The sequence below is a fragment of the Aptenodytes patagonicus genome, chromosome 18, assembly GCF_965638725.1.
Source record: "Aptenodytes patagonicus chromosome 18, bAptPat1.pri.cur, whole genome shotgun sequence".
Taxonomy (NCBI): Eukaryota; Metazoa; Chordata; class Aves; order Sphenisciformes; family Spheniscidae; genus Aptenodytes; species Aptenodytes patagonicus.
Genome location: NC_134966.1, coordinates 8,327,918 through 8,344,236, shown reverse-complemented (window position 1 = coordinate 8,344,236; position 16,319 = coordinate 8,327,918). Strand labels below are relative to the sequence as shown.

The following is a 16,319-nucleotide window of genomic DNA, read 5'->3' as shown; positions in this document are numbered from 1 at the left end:
GAGAGGCCTGTGGAAATGGTCATGTGCAATTTTCTTGTTTTTCTTGCAGTTTGAAAAGCACCACAAGATGATCATCTTTTTCTCCAGCTGTGAACAAGTGGAATTCCACTACGAGCTCCTCCTAAAGGTCCTTTCAGGAGGGCTAGAGTCGGAACAACCTGAGCGTTCATCTGTCTCCTCTGCACGCTTACAGTTTCTACGACTGCATGGCAATATGGAACAGGAAGTAAGCAATCTCAAAATGTCAGGATACACAGTTTTATTCCTTATTCCCTATGATTTATTATGTGGTTATTTTGGGGAGGAGGGCAGAAGAGAGGACAGAGAGTCATTTCACCTCTAGGGGCCTCACTCTTCCATCTGCTAATGAGAATAAGAATATTGTCCCACTTCTGGAAAGTACCTTGGTAGCTATATCTGAAAAACACAGCTGAAGAGGCAAGAGATGTTGTTTCAGCAAGCTGAGGCAGTCATTCTGTATTCCCAGTGGGTGCACTTAAACCATTTATGTATCCATGGTTCTCTCTCATGCAGTCAAGACAGGCTTTTAATGCCAAAGGAAAACCTCATCCAAGCCCCAAAACATTACTACCCAATAAGTTACCCCCATTAGACAAGGATGGAGCAGTTTGGCTTTGGTTTTGAAGAACAGTGTCTAGACAGACTGCTCTTTTTCCTGGGATGGAATAATAGCAATCTAACAGTGATTACCCCAAAATAGGTCTAGGTTTTAGCCAGATAGGCCTGGGTGATGAGAGTGGAGCTTGCTACAGAGGGCTGAGAGGCCAGGAGAAGAGTGTCAAATGAACTGCCACTGCAGCGTTTCTCTCAATAGCTGAGGGACCTCCCTTAAAAGTTCAGCCCTTGGTCTGTGATGGAGAGTGTTACCGCTCTACTCTGAGCTGCACAGCAGAGATGGTAAATGAATAGAGCTCTTCTGATGAAGCAAGAGGTGAAGAGCCATTGTTTTTCTCGCTCGTTCCCATCCTGTGGAGACCAGAAACATGTGCTTTGCTGTCCCTGCAGTCTGGCCTTTCCTCAACCTGCCTGCCTGAGCGAGTGAGCAGGCCTGGTCTGGCCCAACTCTACCCTGACCAGCTGTTAAGCCAACAGAACACCACTAAGTAGCTGGCACCAGGGGAAGGGTTTTGCCTTTTTAGTACCCAGTGTGTAATTAGTGCTTGATGTCTTCAAATTAAGAGCATTAATGGAGCTAAATTGTGGATCCCATATGGTACTGCTGAGCACGGCTGCTGTCATTGTCAACAAGATACAGCGTGCTCTCTTCTTTAATTTTTGTCAGCAGAGGGTTCAGTGTGTCGGCAAGGCCCAAGTTTCCCTTCTTTCCTAGAACAGCACCTCTAGCTGGGAGTCAAGTGTGTAAGGTTTCTTCTATATCATCAATATAACAGGACATTCACTTAACTCCTAGCTAGAACTCTGAGGAGGAAGGCTTGAAACATAGAAACAAGGATATTTTGGAAGGAGGAAGCAAAAGGGACAGGAAGGAAACGGGTAAGGTGTGTCTGAGGCCAGAGACAGCCTGAGCTCTGAAAAGGAAAAGAGTAAACGGAATCAGATCAAGGGAGTGCGAGTGTGCAGTTGTTTCCCACAGCTAAGGAGAGGGATTGTAGGTGGATAGGTGGTACTGGCAAGCAAAGACCAAGTGCTACTGAGGCCTTTGGTTACTAGTGCTCAAAGATTGTCTTGTGTGATAGCAAATATCGTTGTGATGTAATGTGGGTTGGAGAATCAGTTTCTGTTGCTTTTATCGCGAAAAAACGGCGCCCCAGAGTAGTTAGTTAAACTAACTGGAGTGTATTTAGGAAGGTTTTGGGACTGACAAAGCAGGAGGCTCTTGAAGGTAAGCGAGGAGCCGTACTGGCAGGTTCCTGCAGTTCTGGGGCTCAACGGCTCAAAGACTGCTGGCGGGGTAATTTGGAATCTGGGGGCTGTGGACAGCCCTGCCTGGGAGCCTGAGCTCGTGTTAGAAGCGGGGGCTGCAGGAATTCTGCTGGCGCAGACCAGCGATGAGGACAAGGCTGGGGAGAACCTGCCTCTGACACTCGTGGGAAGGAACGACCTCCATCCCAGTGTCAGCAGCCCCGTTGGTGGCCCTCACCAGTATGAGGCCTTTTCTTGTGGGAAGGCGATGGGAGGGTGCCCTGGGAGCTCTGTGGCACCTGCCTGCAGGGCCCAGGAGTCCTGCCTCCTTGCCCCCTTGGGCAGGGGTTTCTGGCCAAGGTCTCATCTCTCCTGCCCTGTTACTTTGAAGACTTACCCCACAACAGTTCGCATGAGCAACTGTGCAGTCGAGCATCCCCAATACTTAATAATTACACAGTCAGTCCAGTGACTGTCTGCATGCCCCATTGGGCACATCGTGAGGCTGATCTCTTGTGATGTGACTATATCACTGTGTCAGCAAAATAGGCTTATCCTGCCCATTGTGTGACTGGACAGACAGCAGTTAAGATGTCCAGCTTTTTCTTGCATTCACAAAAGCCTGTGTTGCCCATAAGGTATGCCAGTGCTTCTGTTGCTGCTGCCTAATCTTTTGTGGATCTCCTCTCCATGTAAAACAGTCACTGCTTTTTGACATACACAGGCCATGCTTCTGTGCCAACCGTGGAGGTGTTGGCTGCTTTGATTTGACCAAATGCATTCAGGCTTGCCCCAGACGCTGTGCCTTCCTACCTGGGACCACACCTGTATGCCACAGATTTTTTTTCCATCTGCAGGAAGAGTCTGACTGGGACTTGTGAAGTCAATTCCTTTGCTTTTGAAGCTGTACATGATATAGTGAACAAGGCATAGTTGTTAAATTGTTACATTAGCTCATTTGCTTTACGTTTGATTGTAATGTGCATAAGCACTCTTTTCATTTTTCTGTTTCAATCCTCTAGGAAAGGACAGAGGTCTTCCAGGAGTTCCTAAAATACAAGACCGGCATCTTGCTTTGCACTGTAAGTAACTTAGAGTCCCTTTGCAGCTCCACACTAATGGGCCTGTCTGATATCTAATGGTAGAACAGAGGATTTGGCACTGAGCTCTAACTCCAGCTCGCTGTCTGACCTTGAGGAAAGTCATCTCCTTTTTCTGCATCTCACTTGTTAAATAAGGACTGGTGCCCTCTTTGCAAACTGTTACATGACCTTTTGCTGCAAGGTACCGTATACAGAAAAAGTGTATGTCTTATACAAGAGGCCTCTAAGTATTTTGCATGGTCTTATGTCTGGAAGAATCTGTTCATTTGAAGCTGGAACCTTGCCCTCTACATGCAGTCAGTAGAACGCAATCCTAATTTGTAGTATGCCCCATAACTGCCAGGTAAATTGGATGTAATGTGATATTTCCCATCTTAATGACTACCCCAAGGTTAAAAACAAAAGCCTGCAGGGATGGAAGGGAAGCCCAACCAGAGAATGGTGTCATTAGAAATGCACATGCTCTGCTGCTCTCCATGCTTTGCCCTTCAAGCTTCCTTCAAGGGTGCTGAGGGAGAAATCCTTGTCCTCTACTGAAGTTTACTGGCACCCTTGTGTTGTGGTGGCACCTTCCGCTTCTCGTTTCTGACCTGTCGGTGCCACAGCTAGCCTGCTGCAGTGGTGCAGAAGGCTGCACGATTTGCTCTCTAATAGTGGCAGCTGTTGATCTGAAAATGTGTGAATCTTGGCGATTTCTACCCACTGCAAACTTGTAAATTACAACGATCGGGAGTAATTAGAGCTGAGAAACCCTCTCCAGCTCTGAAACGACTCCTGTTCTTGCAGCACATTATTCTTAAAGGAAACTAGTTGCAATTTTTTTCGGAGAGTGAGGGCTGAATTTTATCTTATTTTTATGCCTGCAGTTCAAACTAGGACTGCCATGTGTATAGGAGCGTTTGATTTAGCATTGCCAGATTATATATTGTATCAGCTGTAAAATTGTACTTGTTACCTGCTAGTCTTGGTCCTGCTTGTGTGTACAACCTTTCAGTGATTTGATCAAGGTCAAAATGCATCTTTGCAATGCATAAGTGTAACTATAACTTGGTTTCCCTGTATATGGAGGTAATACTTAAGTGTCTCAACTGAGGAGGATAGCAAAGCTTAAATCATTCAGTGGTGTAGATTAAGTGTTTTGAAGATAAAAAGTGTTTGGTAAATTCTGCATAATAAATAGCTAAACTTTGTTATCCTCCATGCACATGCTGTCTATAACTGAGAAATTTCAGGGACATGTCTTGTTACTGAAATTTCAGTTTAATGAGTTTGGAAGGACAGTGAATGCTCAATTTTAGACAAAGAGAAAACAGAATCACTGCAATCACTGGGATATCAGTTCCTGGGTGAGACCGTTCGAAGGGGAAATGCAGCCTAGTACTGGAAAAATCTGCCAGGAAATGTACAGCTGTTGACAAGGTAGGAAGAAGAATAAGTTGGATAAAGAAATCCCGGTGGATGGGATCCCCCTCTTGAGACACTGGAGATGTGGTTTGATTTCCTGCCGTGCCACAGAGTCCGTACGAGTGGATGTGGAATTGTGATGACAAGGCAAGTAGCCACATGTCAGGTGAGCAGCGATAGCTGTGTGTTTGCTCCTGACCTGTCATAAAGGGGAGGTAGTGTGCATTAACCTAGATTGCTGTGAAGAGGGTAGTGTAAGGTAATGCATTTGTCGTAACCCTCCTTCATTTCAATCTAAGCTGCTTTGCGTTTACTGCAAGGCGGGGATGCAGGTCCTGACAGTTACAGTTACTATGGCTCAGCTGGCACATGGTTAGCACGTTAAGCACAGTAAGTTGTGTGTCTGAGTCCAAAATCTCTCTGTGCTTCAGCTCCCCATCTGTAAAATGGGGATAGTAGCACTGTTCTATCTTACAGAGATGTTGGGAGGACAAATGCATTGAAACCAGGAGGTGGCCTGTTACCACAGTAATGGGGACCATATGGACACCTTAATATAGAGATACACTTTGCACTAGTCCCACATTACAGGTGCCTCCCCAACGCAGATGTCCAAAGGGCAGCCAGGCACTGTGACCACCTCCTGCCTCCGAGGGCATTGCTTTTTCTGACACTTTTCTTCATGTCGGCAAAAATGTGTTGCAGAAAGATGGTTCTGTTCTTTTCACTGCGAAATCACGTTTTGTGCCCACACAATTTTGAAACCTGGCTCACAAAAGAGCAACACAAATAATGTTGCCGTCCTTCGCTCGTCCCTTATGCCATGTTCTCCACCCATCTTTCCGCTCTAGTAAGCAATGGGACCTGCTGTTCCTTTTATTAATTTGCTCTATGTCATATGTATATTAATATATTCCATAAAATATTTCTGCCAGACAATATAAGCTGGCAGACAAGAAAATAAGGAAGGGCCGTGTATCTCAGAGGGTCTCATCCAGATCTATTTCTCTCTCCTTCACTGAAGTTCTTTGCGGCTTCCTTTGGGATGTGCCTTTAAACAAGTTCATCTCTTCCAGGGAAGAGAGGAAAGATCATTTGGAGATTGTTTGCTGTTTACTCAGTCACGCTAACTCATCTTGCCAGTTTTCTGGCGGCCCCAGCCAAGAGCTTTCGCCTCTGACAGCTTCTGTGCTCTCTCCTTCCTCCTCTGATTACGCAGCCCAATCTGTCACCCTGCCGACGGGGGTCTCTACCCTGCTGATGGCTTTCCACACTCGGCAGTAATGACTTTTGGCAGGCCGGGAAGGCGCGAGAGCTTCTTCCCCAGCTTGGAGAGCCGTTAGGCCCTCTCTGCCTGTTAGCTAAAGCACTTTGTGAGGTTCTTTGGTAAATAAATGAGTCATTTTAATCCAACTGACAGCCTGGCACCTGAGCAAGCTGCCTTCCATCTGTACTTCTAGGCCTCATGTAGGCAGCCAATTGTCAAGCTTAGGGCCTTCAAGACCTCACCATTGAGTGTCTTTCAAAAGCAACTTTAGCAATTTCCTTTGCCCTAATTAGATTGTGTGAGAGGGACTGAGCAAACTAAGGCCCTTGCAAAACTTTTGTGGCTGTGTTGGTTCTGATCTTCTGCAGTGATATACCTCGATTTCGGTGTGGCCTTAGTGCCCTCCATTCCCTTGCACCCACCCCTCTGTACCCCACCACCACGTGCACAGGCTGGTAACATGAATTGTTAGGAGCAGAAATTTCAGCATTTCTGGGGGTCCTCAGGTGGATGGTACCTTGATATTGTACTGGTCTGTGGCTTGCAGTTGGGATCAGGGCAGGAACGTGGTTAAAGCTTCAGATTATCGTGTTTGCTTGGCATCTGGATTTTCTTTAAAATGGCACTGATGTAGATTATTTCTCCTTGCTGCTGTGAGATGGTCACTTAATTCTCCCTTCCATTGCGCGTTGAAGGGAATCAGTGGTGACCTGCTGAGGTGTCATATTCTTGATTTCCCTATTACTAAGGAATGGCGGTGTGAGGTCATGCATGGAAAGGGGAATGCCGTTGGGGCAGTGGAAAAGAAGAGAGGGTAGTACATTGGAAATCTATTGGGCTTCTTGAAAGAGCACTGGCAGCAGATTAGTGCTGCTGTGTGTGGAATAAATGTAGTGCTAGTAAAACTGGATAATTGTTGCTTGAGCTGTATTCTGTTTCCTGGTAAGGTGACCCACAAGTATTTTTCTAAAGATCTGAGAAGCAAGAAGCTTGCCGGCAGAGGAAGGCAAATCAACTCAAACTTTTTGTCCTAATTCTACCTTGCTGCTGTCTGCTAGGGTCTTTGAGGAAAAGGAGCTACAGGAGACGCAGGTGGACTGATACTGAGGAATCTTTGAGAGTTTGCAAAACACTCCAATTACCAGTAAATCCCAAGACACTTCTGAAAGAAAGCCAAGTTAAACCCCGGGAGAATAGCTGCTGATATGTGTCAGTAACAGCTGAGTGGAGTTGGTGGCATTGTGAAAGCAATAGTGAATGCAAGCCTGATGATGGGAGAGAGCCTCCTCCTAAAATGTTGTCCTTGGCTATTTATTAGGCTTTCGGTTAACCTTTTCAACTTTCCTGCTTGCTTTGGCAAATGCACATGCGAACAATACTGTCTGAGGCAGTAGTTTCCCAGCCAGAGGTGTTGAGAAAAGGTATCATAGAAGAGGAAGGAAAGAATCCTGATGGTTGAGAAGGATGGCTCCTGCCCCTGCCATCTACTTCTCCTCCCCATGTTGGAGGTGCCTGCTCCTGACCACAGGGACGGCTTGGCTCTCTGTTTATTTTGGGTAAACTGACCCTGTCCCAAGGTCAGAGCCCTCTGATCAAACACAGCCTTTCCTCGACTACTGGGTCTGAGAAAGAGCACAATACAGGAAAAGACCAAAGACTTGTCACCGTGGAAGTATATGACTGAGCCAGCCAGATCGGAATCAGACGTCGGCACTCCTGTCTGATCGTGCTGTAGAGTTTATAATCTTGTTATCCTGGTAACTGCTGTACACGTTCCCCAACTTCTCTTGATTTATTTTCTCCAACCTCCTTTAAATGGCTTTTTGTACATCTGTTCATTCTGACTCTGGGAACAAGTTGTTTCTTAATGAGCATGTTGGAGCGAAAGTGTGTATTATTTCAGAGTGGGCGCTGTGGAAAGTGTCTCCTCTTTTACTGCAGTTGGAGCCACAAAGCAACCTGGCTAGTGCTTATGGGAAGGCCTTTGCTGCCAAAACATCAGCTTCCTAGTCTTTTAACGTGTGTGGGAGTTGCATGAAAACACTTCAGTGGGTGGCTGACACATTTTTAGTACATTAAGCTCCTGCTTACGTCCTTAATATATTCTATTTTGCAACTAGCTAAAAGATACATGTGTTCCAAAACATTTCCTAACAGAGTTAAATCTGCACACCTGCTCTGCTATTGCGCGTGGTGAATGTAAAATCCAAGGAGTATGTGAGGACATTACTAATGAACAGAAAATCAAGAAGGGAGATTGAAACGTGTTTGCACTCTCTCCCCTTTTTGAACAGTATTTAAACTCTCTTTTTCTCTTTGAAAAGGTATGTTTTTTGAGCTATACTGGCTGTGGATAACTAAAGGGTCTTATTCAAGTCCTTCTCCAAGTTGATAGGTTTTCTCACCAGCTGGCACATCAAATAACACTCCTGACAGCAGCTTCAGACTCTTTTCTTCGGGGCTGGGTTTTGTTTCTCCAAATCAAAGCGAGACTGGTGCAAATCTAAGGGATAGCTGAAGTCCCCTCTCCTCGAGCTGTACTCCAGCTTCCTGCAGATTCTGCTAAATTGTTTGTTGGCATTTTATCGTAGGGCCAGGTGACCTGCAAGTCATCTGCTCCTCAACTTCAGACCATCACCTGGGAAACAACTCATTATTTGTAGCTGGAGATCAGCGCATCTTTGGACATTCCACTCAAGGCCTAGGATCCTTGACCATTTGCTTTAAGGCCGTTTCCCTTTTCATCACAAGCAGCCTGGCTTTAGTTCTTAGGAGTGCTGCGGAGAAAGGTGTGCTCAGGAATAGCGTTGCCTTCCAGAGATTTAATTCTGCCTCTCTCACTGTTTGGGTAGTAGGTGCTTACGAGCAGATCTGTTTTCATCAATGAAACAAACTGAAGAACCAAAGGTATCACTACCATTAAGAGAGTTGATTCTCTCAGATATAACGTAAAGGGACTGTAGCAGACTGCTGTAATTCAACACCACTCTCCTGAAATAGGTGTGTGTATATCCTGCAGGCTTTGGGCCATAGTAGTGGATCATTTTTTATTGTATTAGTCTGTTAGCAATATTCCTTGTGTTTTAAACCCTCAACATTATTTCTGACCTTCAGTCCATCTCTCCCCAAACTAGGCACATAAAATTCCTACTTGCATAGCCAGTTGTTTCCTGGCATAATTGCCATCCCAGAAGAGTTCTTACTTTGCTGATATATTCAAAGCATTTTTACTAAAGTAATTTCCTTATTAATTTTAAAGGATGTTGCAGCACGTGGACTAGACCTGCCTCAAGTTACATGGATCGTACAGGTAGGTTTGCTCTGTGTGTGTACGTACGTATTAAGTGCAGCCTTGCTCAGATGAAATCCCTTTCCAGTTCGGACCCTCTTTCTGCGGTTTGCTGGTCTTTGTGCTGATGCCTACAGGTGTGGGAGACCCATGTGTTCCTGACTGCAGGACTGGGGCTCAAGGTTTTGCTAGGATACAGCATTGCTATCATATCTTTAGTTTTGACGGTCTATTTTCCTCTTCAATAACTCCAGTGTTATCAGCTGTGTAATAATATTCCACTGGCTGGGAGGAAACACCCTCCATTTCCTCCTCCTTTCAGTAGAACTGCATAGTTCGGATTTTCCCTGAAAATAAAAAACCCAACCAAAAACCCAACACTGCTGCATTGCTGTTGACAGAAATACTGTCTTTGGAAAAAAAAAAAAAAGAAACTAAGGGAGATGGATTGAACCTTAAAAATAGCAGCCTGTCATTTCAAAGAGGAAGCTGAGAGCATGAAGCAGATTTCATTTTTATAAAAGATTTATAATTAAAAAAAGGTTAGTTGAATTGAGGAAAAACTGATCCAGAGATTCTCGTGTATCAAGTGACACCTGGGTAAAAAGAACAGGGCACAGAGCCTCAACAAAGCTTTTTAATTTCTACCTCATCCCTTCAGGGTAACAAAGTTGATTTTAATTTTGTGTTTTTAAAAAAGAAAGGTTTTGTAGCAGCTAGCTAGTCGGAGAAGGCTGGGGAAGTGAAGTCTTTAATTCCCAGATCTGTATATTAATATAATTTAACCGAAGATATAGTTGCCAGTGTTAGAACGCAGTGCAAATTACCTAAAGCCCTGGGAGACTTCTGTGTGTCCAGAAGGCGAAATCTCAGCTGTCCTGAGAGCTGTGTCCAAGAGCAAGGACCTGCAGGGAGCAATTAGATTGCTCACAGCATCTTACTCACACCTCTAGCCAGTAGAAACTTTGCCAGAGGGCACAGGTATAAACACTAGAGTGGGCTTTGGTTGTTGGGTTTTTTCCAGTTAAACTGCTGAGGGCTCATTTCTGAGCAGTATCTCTGTGCATGTTCATTTTTTCAGGAAAGAGAGGAGGGGGGGAAGAATAGGGGGAGGTTAAAGGGAGGGAAATATGTCACCCTTTATCAGATCTTGCAAATGGCTGGGCAGTTTTGATTCCCAGTGAAGTAAATGAGAGGCACCGCTATATTAGGGGGGGCTTTAAGCAACGTTTTCGTAGTGCCTGATAGTTGTACGTGGGAAGACAATTGCTACCTGTATCATATGCTGCTGAAAGCACTTACTCCTTCATCTCTCTTAGATTTCTTCTATCCAGTAACCAGCTATAATTTGCTTTAATCAAATTAAATTGCTAAAGCAAATTTAGCCCAACTCCAAATTTGAATCGGTCGTCTTTTATTTTACGGCTTTTCTCCCAAATGCAGAGCAGGCAGCTTCCCACTCTGTATGGGCAGTCCTGGGGGTTGTTTGGTTTGAGGTCTTTGTGGGATTTTTTTTTTTTTTTTTTTTTTTTTTTTTAAGGGAAGCAAACAGGTTCCTGATGTGCCTGTATAGAAATAAAATGTAAAAGGCAAAGAGAAGACACTCAGATGGGGAAACTGTCCTATTATCTGAAAGTTGGCCAATGTGTCACATTCACATGTCAAAAAACTGCTGTGGCTGAGGGGGCTGAGTGATGGTTACAGGGATGAGCCCGATGGGCTCTTATAAACAGGCCAGTTCCGAGGGAGGTACAGCATGTGGGTTTTGCGAAGATCCCTTTTGTTTCAGATGAGTGGGCTGAGTGTCTCGTTTATAATTAACACACTGTGTTCTGTTAATTCCTCCTTTCCCTTCTCATGTTCCCTTTTTGAAGTATAACGCTCCAGCTTCACCTGCGGAATACATCCACCGGATCGGGAGGACGGCTCGCATTGGCTGTCACGGGAACAGCCTGCTTGTCCTGGCGCCTTCGGAGGCAGAATATGTCAGCTTGCTGGCTTCTCACAAGATTAAGTGAGTCAGAAACGCGAACAAAAGTTTCAGCTCATCCTTGCTAATTAACCTTCCATGGCACTTTCAGCGGGACTGTGTCTCGTGCAGGTTTTAATAAGAATTTATTAATTCTTGTGATCCAGGACTGGCCCCAGACTAGCAAAAGGAGAAAAGGAAAGTGTGTGAAAATCATCAGCCTGACAGATTGTGCGTGAGTGAGTGTGTGTGGTGAGAGGCAGAGAGGAGGAGACGATAGTCGGAGATCCTTTGCACTCCATTGTTATCTCTCTGGCCCTGGGTTCAAATCGTGGCTATGTGGAGATCACAAGTCAAATGAGCCTGTCAAATGTTAACTGGCCATCTGCCTGCATAGCACCATATTGTCAGAGATTGCGCTTTCTCTTCAGGAGAGATCCGGCGGAGAAATAGCTAGGGAGCTGTGGGTCATATCTGGCAGGTAATTGCCCAAGATGTGTTGTGTAAGTGGCTTGTGACAGGAATAGTAGAGGCTTTTGCGAGTGGTGAGTGCCCAGTATGGTCCTGGAAGGCAATAAGGGGGGTGGACTCTGCAGACCAAAAGTGGGGTGTGCTTCCAAGCTAGCTGAGAAAGCTTCTCTTACACCGGCTCTAGCTCAGACTTGGGAGTAGACAGTAAGGAGAGCAAGCCAGGCTGGGTAAGGACCAGCGCAATGTGCAGTCAGCTACCTGATGGCCGACACATGATGAGATTTTAGTCCAGCTCTGCTTGCACAATGGTCCTTTTGTGGAGAAAAACCACAACTCGCTGCTCAGCATCGCTAGTCAGGAGTGCTATCAGGTCTCAAGCCTCCTCAGCAGCGAGCTGGATATATGTGACTCCCCTTGCTCCCTGCACTGCTGTCTCTCGGCATTTCAGAACATCAGCCGAGTAGAGTCCCTTTAGTGTTGTACTAGTGTTGATGGAGCCCTGTAAACTCATGCACAAATTAGTTCTCTTTTATTTCTTATGTTTATGTCGGGTGCAGCTGCTTGGAGTCGAATTTGGTTTTGCATCCTTGAAACAAACAAATGTTGGCAGTAAATACAGGCTTATTCTAGGCTGTGAGCCATTTAGTGGTCTAACAAAGAGCCATCCATCATCCCAGGTAACTATCTATTAAGCAGACACCAGCAAGACATGGAGGGCTAAGCTGACAGGGTTTTTTTTTCATGTAACAAACAGCACTGACATTTAAAGGTGAAATCCCACATAATTGTGAATTTTTAACTCCAAGTGGAAAGTTCTATTTTTCTATTTTATAATATTTTGGAAGTGTTGGAGGAAGGAGTGGGAAATTTCCCTCTTTTTTTTTATTTTAAATGTTAATACTTTTATCCGATTTTGTTGTTTTTTAACAAGTTTAAGGAGCAGTGTCACTCACGCTGGTAATTATATCTGCTAAGGAGACCTGTTGTTGAGCTAGCCACTGTTCTTCAGGAATCTGTAGAAGACTGTGCTGAATGAACAGAGGGAGGTTTATTTGAATTTTTTTTTTTTTCCTCCACTTCTCAAATCAGTAGAGCCAAACAACTCTGGGGATTGTCTTTTCTTGTTTGTTTTGTTTTACGGTCTTCATAAAACGTGCTGCCCTGCAGATAAGGCGCTTGCCAAAAAAGGAGTGTAATTTGCCTTCCTTGACCCCCGTCTTCAGATGGAAGAAAATGAGCGTCTAATTGGCGTGGGTGGGCGATTCGGCCTGTTCGCAGTCATGTGTCCTCTGCTCTTCCTACATAGTAGCGCATGGTGTGAGAAGGGGCAACGGGATAGAAAAGAGAGCTGATGAATTACAGAGAAGATGCAGGAAGGCAGCTTGAAGCTAAAGGCAGCAAGTGCCATCAGCACAAATTGTCGTTACCCTTCATAAACAGAGCATTATGGTGATAATCCTGACAATTTAATTCAGTGCGAGGGCGAAAGACAGCATGTGTTGGACTGTCACCGATCCTCTTAAGCACTGATAATTTTTGTTTCTTTATCCTAAGTCTTTATAGCTTTTGACTTGGACTGCACAAGTTACTGGAGTTTGCATTTTTTTATTCTTTGCTTAATTTTTAAATCTCTTGGTTTTTTGTCGGGGATGAGTGTGTGTTGTGAATTTTTTTTTAATTTGTTTTTTCTTTTTTAAATGAAATTCCCGCTGGGTTTATTGAAATGTAAATACTTCATAAAATATGTATTTCTAAGAAGACAAAGCATGAGACAGGTCCCCGCAGCCTTCAGTTGGTGTAAATGAGCAGTGCCGTGTTGATTTACATTGGATGAGGATCTGACCCAGAGTTTTTCTTAAGCCCCTCCACCCACCCCAGCATGCATGGGAGTAAGTCCAGAAATGTTGAGAGTCGGAAGTAATGAGAGCAGACGTGGCTTTGTTCCTGGATGAAAATTCACTTCGGAATTAGGGATGACTGCCTTTGAAATTGGAAATCGCTCGCAATTAATTTTCACCGGTACCTGAAGCCTCTCCTTGGCTTCCACTGTGGAAAGGCAGCATTAGCCTTTGCCAAAACGATCTCACTTTGGCTCTGCTGAGATCAGTAATTCCCGTTGGGGCTCAAGGAAGCTGCATGCCTCTGTCTGCAACTTTCTTTTCGGTCTTTGTGTGGCTTGAAGTTGTGGTTCCTCTACCTAACTGTAAATGCATGTGTGCACACGCATGCACGCTCATGTTTTCTGTACATTTCGTCTTTCTCTTTTCTTTTTTTTCTTTTTTTTTTTTTCCTTAAAGGTTAGACTCCAAAATGTTCTGTCTCGTCTCTAAGCGTAACTAACAGATTTTCCTTCAAAGGAAGGAGGCAAGAAGCAGAAGAAAGTCAGTGAGGTTCACTTTTCCTTTTTTTTCCCTTATGTCTCTTTTAGTTCCTTCAACTGCAATCTAGCAGCGCCTGCCTCGACAGCTATCAGATAATTTCTTTATCTCCTAACGGCAGCCTAACTAATTTATAAAGGAAAACGCATCACCGTGAAGGCACGAGTCATTTCTCTCCCTTCTCTACGGTTGTGCTTGCCCCCCCCCCCCGCTCCCCTCACATGATGCTCCCCGCTGTGAACCAAGTTCACATATCTGTTAGGCTGCGAGCTGGCAGCGCGCCAGGCGAGAGGAGGATCGGAGAGGGGGTGACATCTCAGACAAATCAATGTCAAAGGTTTGACGTTTTCATTCATAGCGGTGTCAAAGCAACCTTTGGGGGGGGAAGGGGAGGTATACTTTTCACTTGCTTAAGTGGTTGCCTTTTATGTTTTAATTTACTGTTATACTTTTCAAAAACAAACAGAGAAACCCTCGGTTGTCTTTTTATGCTCCATTTCCCTTTCTCCCCCATCGCTCCCCTGGCTTTCTCTCTCTGCATCCTCTGTGGAGGAATCTGCTATGTCAGGAGTCGCAGCTGCACAACGATGGGGCTTGTCTCCCATATAAGATATCTTATGGCCACACTGGCCTGTACCTTCCAGGGCAGATGGCTATTTCTCTGGACCATCTCTTTTCCTTTCCTTATGTTGTGGTGGTGAGTTGGCTGAGGTTGAAAAGGCAGATTGCGAAAGTGAAGGTATTTGTCGCTTTAACTGGGAAGGACTGGGGAGCAGGCGAGGATCAGGGTGTCCTGTTACACAGTATGGCAAAGATTCATCCATTCCTCCTAACCAGGTGTTTAGAGATCTTTGAGTGAAGAGAAAGGGGATATCCTTGTTGTTAAAATTTCTTTCTATACTTTACGAATTGAAGAATAACAGCAATGCTTCCTTTCGGAAACCGCATACATCTTTCTGACCATCTGAGATTCAGGAGTCTGAGAACTGTTGGACCCCCAAGATTTCTCTCTTCCTTAGACTGATGTAACCCCAAATGAACTCCTTGGCTTCCATGCAGCATTTATGATTTGTTCTGGTATAAAAAGGAAGAGAGTCTCTTTTCTAGAGATGACCTTTGCCCATTGCTGAAAATTTGGGCCCACAAACTTCAGCTTTTATCATCTGAGTAATTCCCTTGGAAGTGGGACCCAGTTTGGATGCAGCTGTAATATTAATGGCCTGGAGCTGCACAGCTGTTCCTGTATTGTGTCACCTGGTGTGTGTGTGCCCCACAAGACAGTGTTAAAGAGGAGGAAGAATTTCTAGTCTCCTGTAAATGCACCTCTTAAGTAGGACCGCTCACTTTAAAATGAAGCAGGTTCGTAAGTGTTTCCAGTATCTGGGCCATAACAGTACCTAGCAGTGTCTTGCAAACAGGACTAGAGAATAAATCATCTGGTTGAATCTACAGGAGGAATGTGAGTCGACAGAATGAAAATAAATGCACAGTGTGAAGCCTGGCTAGGACAGCTGACTGAGTCTCCTGTATTTAAAAAAAATGCTGTGGGGTCCCTAATGGGCCGGGCTTTGGCTTTACACTTCAAATGAGAGTGAAGGTGAGTCCTCAGAATGGGGAAGGAAATCAAACCGTGTATTTGGTGTCAGAGGTGGCTTTTGAAGCTATAAATGAATTGAAGGGTGAGTGTGTCCATCAGGAAGTGTGTCTCTGAGCTTTGAGCCAAGCAACGTAGCAAGAAGTTGGGATCACGTAAGATCTCATGGGAAAGAGCAATGATGTGACCAGAGGGAAGGCAGCTGCAGGAGAGTTGGCTTGGTAGGAAAAGTTCTTTAGGATCCTGTTGTTACCCTCTGAGCTTGAGTCACTACAAGAGGAAGAAGCTGTGTCTTTACACAGCTTTAGTTTTAGTTCTTTAGTTTTGGGAGCATGGTCACTAACATGGGTGGAAAAAAATGTGTGTAAACATCCAAGCACTTTATTCCTTTGAATGAGGGTTGAGCAATGTCTCTGATTCCAGAGAATCTGGAAGTTAAACTGGGGGGCGAGACAAGATGTAGGAGAAATAGCAAAGTAAGCAGAGTACATCTTTCCAGCCTGTATGTGTACGTCTCAGTCTCTTTCTCACACTTGCACAAGCAGCTGAATGCAGACACCTTCTGCTCCCTGCCCATGGTGTCTAATGTACAATAAAATGTTTGACACCCTGTGGGTTCAAAGTGGAGGTTACAGATCTTACTGTTTATAGTTATAAAGCAAATCTACCAGAAGCATTAATGTTATGAGCTGCTTCAACTCTGTTTTGAGTTTCTTTTAGTGGAAAACGTAACCAAATGGTTCCCAGTTGTCATGGTGCTTCTCAATGCAAGGAAAGAAAAATTAATAAAATAACGGAAATATAATTAAAGGCCTAAATTTTTTCTTTAATCAGTTACTCTGAGAACCAAGGAGACTTTCAGTGAACTGAAAGTCCACCCTCAGTTATTTTGATGCTCTGTTTGAATTGGAGTGTGTGTTGGTGACTTGTAACGGCAACAAGGTTGTGAGTAAAATTGTG

General features: G+C 44.6%; 1 protein-coding gene across 1 annotated transcript in view; it reads left to right on the top strand.

Annotated features, from left to right (window-relative positions):
* The window catches only part of DDX31 (DEAD-box helicase 31), a 50,965-nt gene that overhangs the window by 11,606 nt on the left and 23,040 nt on the right, over positions 1-16,319 (top strand). The window contains 4 exon segments of the mRNA XM_076355540.1: positions 50-226; positions 2,907-2,966; positions 8,918-8,968; positions 10,822-10,961. Of these exon segments, the coding sequence (XP_076211655.1) occupies positions 50-226; positions 2,907-2,966; positions 8,918-8,968; positions 10,822-10,961 (428 nt within the window).